This window comes from Gavialis gangeticus, unplaced genomic scaffold (assembly GCF_001723915.1).
Source record: "Gavialis gangeticus isolate Ggan-Ray unplaced genomic scaffold, GavGan_comp1, whole genome shotgun sequence".
NCBI classification, from domain to species: domain Eukaryota; kingdom Metazoa; phylum Chordata; order Crocodylia; family Gavialidae; genus Gavialis; species Gavialis gangeticus.
In genome coordinates this window covers 56802116-56810515 of record NW_017729025.1, presented here as the reverse complement: position 1 = coordinate 56810515, position 8400 = coordinate 56802116, and the positions used below count along the sequence as shown (strand labels likewise).

Below are 8400 nucleotides of genomic sequence, written 5' to 3'. Positions count from 1 at the left end.
GGCCCTGATCCCCGCTGCTGCAGCCAGTGAGTGTGAGGCTTTTTTTTTTTTTTTAAATTGCTGGGGGTGTGGGCATTGGGGAGCAGGGGTTGTGCAGGATGGCTCTGCCATGTGGGCCCAGAGCCCCCACAGCTGCTGCTACTGCTGGTGAGTGCAGGTTTTTTTACTTTTTAAAAATTTTTTTAAGTACCAGGAGGCTGGGGCTGGACAGCCATGGGGGCTTCTCCTGCAGCTTCCCCCACATGGGGAAAGGCAGGCACAGCCAGAGGAGCAGCTGCCTGGCTGTGCCTGCCTTTTCCGGGCAAATCCTAATCTCCAAATCAGCTGCCGAATCTCCGATTCTGATTCAGCAGATTCGAATGGAGACACTGATTTGAATTACTGTCTTCCAAATCCAAATCAAATACTTCCCTATTCACACAGGCCTAATAATTTCCTCTTTATTGCCTCATGGAAACTGAAGAATGGCTGCTCCTGAAATAAACTTTATATTGTCCTCTTGCCTAGATGTCAGTTCCAAGCTTCTCAGAGTTGCACATTCTTTCAAGCATAGGTTTCCTGTGAGTACATAGTATCTGTAGGCTTGTTAATAGTTAGACTGAAAAAAATATTTTTGAGTGCTAGTCTTGATTTTTCATTTAATATTATATTGTCATATTGATTTAGCATACTTCTCTTTTTAGCTTTTACAAGAAGCTGAAGGATGGGGTGAACGATTTAGTGAACTAAATGAACAAACAAAAATGTTTGAATCCTCAAAAGCAGATATGGAGGAAGCTTTGAAAAATAAGGAGAGTCAAGTCAAGGTAGGTTAATATATAAAACACTGATTTGAGTTATGTAGCTTGATTTTAATTGTTAGGACCTGGATAGGTTTTTAGCTTTCTCAGAACTTGCTTCTTGCAATAACTTTCCTTTACTCTTATTTTTCTGTCTTTCTCAGCATATGGTTACTAATTTTGTATGCTGATGTTTGCTTTTTTTTATAATAAATCCTTTCTGTTACCTCTTTACTTACCACTTGTTGTCAGTGGTGCTTCGGATTCCAGAGAATCTGACCATACAGGCTTGCTCAGTCTACAGAAAGAGGGATCAATCTTGACTGAGCTAATGGCCATGGACAAGCCCTACTTTCCTGTGATATTGTGAAGTACCTGTAGAGGCTTCTCTGGGGTTTACCTTTTGGCAGGTCCTTTAATGGGAAAGTTGTGGGACATGTAGAATCCTAGCTAAGGAATTACATTGATAAATTAATGTGAAATGAATAGGGTAGAGATAAAATTTGGCTACTGTCCCAATCACATTGTCAGAGTCTTACTGCTAGTATATATTTTCCTGTTTTGGTTTTGTGTTGTTTTTATATCACATGTAGTCACTGACAGAATGCTTATTGAAGATGAAAGACTGGAGCTCAGCAATAAGGGAAGATGATGCCACTGAAGATAGTCACTGGGATACTGATACAAAGGGGGAAACAGAAAATGGAGAGCATCTAGGTACAATAAAAAGAGCTTTCTACTTCAAAATGAACTTTTATTAGGTGAATTATGACAGCGAATCCCAGTGAAGCTTGTAGATAGATTAACTTCTTAAATGGTGAAGCAGAATTTCCTAACCCCACTTGCTAATGCATTTTAAATGTGTGCTCCAACTGCATTCAGCATTGCTGCTGATCTGATCTGTGGTCAGCTGGGAAAAAACTAAGCATCTATGATAGCATGGTTGGGAAGAAAGGAAGTGTTTTATATTAAAAACAAAACAAAGAAAAGCCAAACAAAAACATATTTTGGTAACTGAGAAGCCAACATTTATTCCTGTTGCAAACTCATTACAGTGACTCACTAATTGTACTGAAATTTCCCTCTTTTGAAACAGATGATCAACAGAAAACTGTAAAGAAGCTGATATATGCTGCTAAGGTATGTAGTAAGGTTATGATGTACTGATGATAAATACTAGAGGAAAGAACAAGGGGAATAAATGAGATATAAAGTAAACTTTTAAAAATTCATGTAATCACATCATTGTATTTAATGTACATGAATCATTGTAACAATATAAGCAAGGTTTGTGATTTTTCAGCATTTTTAAAAGACTAATCATTTTCTAAACTTGAGAAGAGTTCAGTTTGATATTTTTTAAATTTATGTAACATGCGCATTTGCTCTTAGAATCAGAAAATTAGGGTTGGAAGGGACCTCAGGAGGTCATCTAGTTGAACTCAAAGCAGGATCACTCCCAACTAGATCATCTTAGCCAAAGATTTGTCTAGCCAGTTCTTAAAAACCTCCAAGCACGGAGAGTCCACAACTTCTCAGAGTACCTTGTTCCGGTGTCTTACTACCGTCCTAGTGAGAGAGGTTTTTTCTGATGTCTAACCTAAACTTCCCATGATGCAACGTGAGACCACTGCTCCCTGTTCTTTTATCTGAAAACAGTCTAGCTCCATCCTCTTTGGCACTTCCCCTTCAAGTAGTTGAAGGCTGCTATTAAATCCCCCCTCAGTCTTCTCTTCTCCAAACTAAACAAGCTCAGTTCCCTCAGACTGTCCTCGTAAGTTTTGTGCCCCAGCCCTCTAATCTTTTTTTCTGCTGGACTCTCTAATTTCTCCACATTCTTTCTGTAAGGGGGGGCTCAAAACTGGACACAGTACTCCAGAAGTGGCCTCACCAGCACTGAGTAGAGGAGAATAACCACTTCCCTTCATCTGCTGGAAGTGCTGCTGCGCATGCAGCCCAGTCTGCCATTAGCCACTTTCGTAACAAGGGCACACTGGCTTGTATTCAGCTTATTGTCCACTGTAACCCCCATGTCTTGTTCTGCAGAGCTGCTGCTTATCCAGTTGGTCCCCAGCCTATGCTGGTGCATGGGATAGTTCTGTTCTACATGCAGGACTTTGCACTTGTCCTTATTGAACCACATAAGATTTCTTTTGGTTCAATACTCCAATTTATCAAGCTCTCTGAATCCAGGCCCTACCCTCCAGTCCATCTACCACTCCCCCTAGGTTGGTGGTATCTGCAAACTTGCTGAGGATGCACTCTGTTCCATCTTCCAGGTCACTGATGAAAATAATGAACTAAATTGGCCCTAGGACTATCCTGAACCTGTCTGACATAAATAAAATGTTAGGTAACTACATATCCCAGCATTAGACATTTAATTTTACAGGCATACACTGCTATGGTAAAGAGTATTTACTTAGGAAATAAAAACAACTACCAATAGTCTTTATCCTTCCACTATGGTCTCACAATCAGTTTGCTTTTCACTTTTTATATAGTTAAATGCTTGTTTAAAAACCCTGGAAACAGAAAGAAATCAAGTGTATTCAAAACTGGATGATGAAAATAATGCCAAAGAAGAGCTTGCAGGTAATCAATTTTTCATGTTTGTATGTTGATTTTTTTTTAAGTAATTCATATTTTTTAAAATAAAAGAAGCTGTTATGTTGATCAGTGTTATTTAAGTCAGTTTTTATGAAAAAAAATAAGTTGTCACTAAAAGAATTACTCTGTTAGAAATCCATTTAATTTGTGTTGAAGTTCCTTAACCCTTTTAAAATTTGGTCTTAAAAAGCAAAGCAACTAAAAAAGCAAGAAATTATTTCATTTATGGAAATGTAACAGTTGTTGCTCAAAATGTATGCTCTTTATCTCTTCGAATTTAGCTATTATATTTTAAGAAATGTAAATGTTTTGTAAAAGTTAAAGACTTGAAAAGGAAACCTTAATTTGACTTTTGAAACGTTCTTAATAAGCATGTGGCTTCATTCATGTAGTTTATATTGAGCTGAATATAACTTTCTTCTTAAAAAAATAACTTGCCTCTGAAAGTACAGATTTCTCTTATCCTTTGTACAAAGTCTGACCCTTCATTTTAAAGAAAATATTTTAAAATAAATGCAGCCTTAGATACAAAATATTGGTAACTAGATGTCTGTTGCCCAAATAATACTGTCAGAAGGGAGATCCTATTTAAATGTTGTGCAGTGGGCAGTTATTTAGATTACTAGTGAATTGCCCATAGAAAATGATGTGGGGAGGGGCAAGAGCGTTATGGACAGACAGATGGACTAAGCCAGATAGATATAGATATATATGATTTAACCAGCTTCTTACTTCACTGAAGTTTCCTGAATTTACTGAAAAGAAGCATTGTTTGAGGCTCTGAAAGAATAGGATGACAGTGCTAATCTAAACCATTATCTCAGGCAGTCTACTCTGAAGAAATCACTCTTGTCAGTTTAAAATTGGTTACATTTACAACCAAAAGTGGTGTTATAGAATTTGATTTTTAACAATTTAAAACTAAATTTTAAAACTTAGATTATGGATCACAAAATTGCATCCTCTAAAGGAATATAGCTTTTTCAGCCATCTGGGGTTTTTTGGGTTTTTTGGGGGGTTTTTTATATATAAAAGGTGAAATGGATAAATGGTCAAACCAAATCAAGACCAAAGCAAGTTTCTAGCAAATCTAGGGGTAGAATTGAGAACTTCTGACTCCTATCTTTTAAGCCACAATGCCACTTCAGTCAGTCTCTGGGCATTTATCAGATTGGGGCTTTGTACATATTGTGTATCGTAAGCAATAATTTTCCTACCCAGTTTGCCAAATCTAGGTCTGAGTTTATTAAAATTGCAAGTCAAGGACTTTTGTGCTTAATTGCTTTCTGAAATGCTTTCACTGTTTCAATTTAGTAAAATGCTCATCGTTCACTGTATACTTGGCTGTCTCTAACTTTGACAGAACGCATTGAAAATCTCCGAAGTGAACAAGTTTCCTTGCAGTCTGAAAATGCACAATTTGAAAGTGAAGTACAGAAGCTTCAGCAAAAACTTAAAGTAATGACAGAGTTATATCAAGAAAATGAAATGAAACTTCACAGGTATAGGCACCACTATGTTTTTACATGAACTTTTTTAATGAAAAATTAAGGAAAATTTGGGAAATTACTGAATTGTATTTGGTAGCTGTGTTGGTCTGAGACAAAAAGACATACAGAAAACTAGAATTCTTGGTTCCAAAATGATCATTTGGAACCAAGAGTCCTAGTTTTTTATATGGGAAATTACTGGGTCTTTTTCAGGCCAGACCTGTGAATGAATATTGTGGTATCTTATACTGAAAGATAATTATTACATAGCTTACATTAGCCACCAAGTCATAAGGAATCCAGATAAAAATTATAGTAGAAATATAAAAATGGAGAATTTACTAGGAAGCTGGTATATAGCTGAACAAATTACTTGGATAGTTTAAATATAGGAATTTTAAAATAGATTGGGAAGAGCAATGATATTAGTCTTACAATTGCTCTGGGTAAAAGGAAACTACTTCAGGATGTTTTCATGGTTATACCTTTTTTGTATATTTATTACCCAAGTAATTTTTTACTAACTTTTTCAAAGGAACTTTTCATGTGCAAAAGTGTCTGTGATCTACTACTTATAGTTTGTTTCAGCCTGTTAAAGTGCTGATCTTTGTTTATCTACAGCAGGGGTATCCAGCCTTTTTGACTATGGGGCCAGATCATGAACTTTTTATCACCCAGTGGGCTGGCAGGAGTGGGTGCTCGCGCAGCCTGTCCAGCCCGGCCATGGCCTGGGGGTGCAGGGGTCAAGGGGTGCCACCTGACTCCACTCCTCCCTGCCACCTGGGCGGCCTCAAGGATGCTCCCACACCTGTGCGCCTGCACTCAGCAGCCAGGGGGACATGTGGGGACTCTACAGGGGGGTGCAGGGTGTGTAGGGACACCCCACTGCTCCTTCTCCCCTGGGGCAGCCCGAGCCCAAGTGGCAGGGGTCCCTCCCTCCCCAGAGCCCGCAACTCGCTACCTCCAGCGCGATGTCTGTGGGCGCGGGGAGGCAGGAGTGGCACTGGCTTCCTACCTCGACAGCCACAGCAGCAGCGGCAGCAGCATCTCCTGCAGGCCCAGCCGCAGCATCTCTCTGAGCCAGCATCCGCGCCCCCTGCGCCCGCCCGCCCACTGCACTGCGAACTGCTCCAGCCCATGTGGCTGGCGGAGACTGGCGCAGGGCGGGGCTGGCATGCAAATGAGGAAGGGAGGGGTGGGGCGAGGAAGGGACACTGTAAAATGAGGGGGAAGGGAAGGAGCTGCACCGCGTCAGCAACATCAAGCTGATGTGGTGTGTGTGGGAACCTTGTCCCTTCTGCAGCCCTTCAGCAGCCATTAGGAATCTGCTGAGGGGATGGGGGAGGGACAAGGGGTAGGAACGAAAGTAAACCGTGTTTACTTTCGTTTCCCATCGCAGCACTGTGGGCCTTAGAAAATGGCTTGTGGGCCGCATGGTGGCTCACAGGCCATATTTTGGACAAGCCTGATCTACAGTACTGAAAATAAATCCAGGCAAGCAAAAAACCAGCATATGCAGTGGTAGAATAAAATTTTAGAAGTTTGTGATATGTGGATAAGCTGGGCTTCAGATAAGGGAACAGGGAGAGGTAATGCATGTAAATATGTTTTAAAAATTGGTCAATTAAGCTTCTAAGCCATGTGAGTGGTTTTGAAACCTTTCCAGAAACTGGTTGTGTTTTAATTCTATCAGTTGATAGAATAGTCATAGAAAAGTGTCTTTACAGGTGTTCTAATCCTATATTGATGTTTCTCAGAGAGAAAAAATATCAAGCAACTAGAAAAAAACACACATTATATAGCAAAAGATGTCAAAGTATAAATAGCCACTAATTTAAATATAAATACCTTGGTATTTTGAACCAGTTATCCACTGACACTCTATTCCACAGCCTATGGTACATAAATGAATGCGTTTTGCACTAGACTTCAAAATAAAAAAAAATAGTAAACAAAAAGGCACCCTTCAGTCCGTGGTCTCTTAAGTAGAGCCTAGAATCAGATAAAACTTTGGTCAGGTGTGCAACAACAATATGTAAATAGTTATTTTCTTTCTACTTTGTGGACAGTCGACTGTACTTTTAACAGTGAACTTTATCCTTTCTAGCAGGGACCTTGGAAGCCCCAGTATGTCAGATGGGAGGCAGAAAAACAGATACAGAGGGAAGTGATGCACCCAGTGTGTACTCCCACTTGGGAGAAACAGGACTGAGGAAAAACCTAGGGCATCATTAACATGTCCACCATTAAGCAGCCAAGTGACCAGGAACATTTGTGTAGGAGAATGGCCAGTGGTACCTGTTATAACCTACATACTGAATTAGTACTGTGAATGCTCTGTGGAGTTGCAGTATGTTGTCTGGTTGGCTGGAATATAGATTTTGTCTTTTTCCAATGCTTCAGTAGTTCCCATCACGGACCCTCAAAGGTTCTTGGTGGGGATAGTAAGAGAGTGAGTTTGTCTAAGGCTTTCTTATCTTTAACAACATCCAGAAATCCTCAACCTGTGATCCTTTGTAGAAGCAGTATGTTAACACAAAAAGGACTAGAAATTACCACTGTAAATTTGCTTACCTTACTTTGCTATTCAGAATATTCTCCTGCTCCTTGAAAAGTGTCTTGCTTGTTCTTGTTCTTTTGGACCTTACTGTTTTCCAAGTTTTTCATGAAGAATGGCTAGTATAAGTGTAAACAAGTAAGAACTAGTCACACTACCGTTTTTTCTAAGGAAGCTATTTCTATTACTATGAAAAATGTCACAGGTCGCAGCATTTCTCGTTGTTTAAGGTTGTTTTTGAGAAAATAATTGGAGAGCTATAGCTTGTTTACCTAACCAAGCCATATTGCATGGGCTTTTTTTTAAAGGAGATTAACAGTAGAAGAGAGAGAGCGCTTACAGAAAGAAGAGAAACTCTCTAAAGTAGATGAAAAAATTAATCACGCTGCTGAAGAACTAAACAGCTACAGGTATTTACAGATTTCCTTTGCTGTAATGTTTACAAAATACCACAGAGTTAGTAAATATTCCAGTTACAGTACCTTGAAAATTAATATATTCCTTCAAAACCTTTGTATAATTATATACTACCTTTTTATAAACAGATTCTTCCCATCAATATGTGATATCAGTATAGATTAAAAACAAACATAAGTCTGTTGGCAAGTTTTCGTGTAACAGGCTGATGTCAATGAGTTATGTGCGTATTTGACAGGGGTCTTTCATGTATCATACTATATACACTATTAGTAAAGTACTAAATATATGAATGAATAACATTGGAAAATTAACAGATATATTCAACTTTTCCATTACAGTTTAGTATTTTAAATATTCTGTTTCTAGGTGTCCGTCTCTGGATGGTTTGCCATTTCAGCTAAATGTTATAACTTGGTACAAAGTGTGCCAGGTGATCCTTGTCACACCATTTTGGTGTGCAAAATGAGGTGATGGGTGTGTTTGCTAGCTCTGCTCATATGATACCTGAAATGTGTAGTGATTCCTTAAACTTCATATATGCATA

At 39.0% G+C, this 8400-nt stretch overlaps 1 protein-coding gene across 5 annotated transcripts in view; it reads left to right on the top strand.

Moving 5' to 3' along the window:
- Nucleotides 1–8400, top strand: part of LOC109298642 (cTAGE family member 5-like) — a 103854-nt gene that overhangs the window by 75603 nt on the left and 19851 nt on the right. For all 5 annotated transcript variants that reach the window (XM_019518850.1, XM_019518851.1, XM_019518852.1 and 2 more), the window contains 6 exons: nt 684–806; nt 1373–1496; nt 1876–1919; nt 3284–3374; nt 4753–4891; nt 7745–7846. In XM_019518850.1, the coding sequence (XP_019374395.1) occupies nt 684–806; nt 1373–1496; nt 1876–1919; nt 3284–3374; nt 4753–4891; nt 7745–7846 (623 nt within the window). The remainder of the gene's footprint in view (nt 1–683; nt 807–1372; nt 1497–1875; nt 1920–3283; nt 3375–4752; nt 4892–7744; nt 7847–8400) is intronic.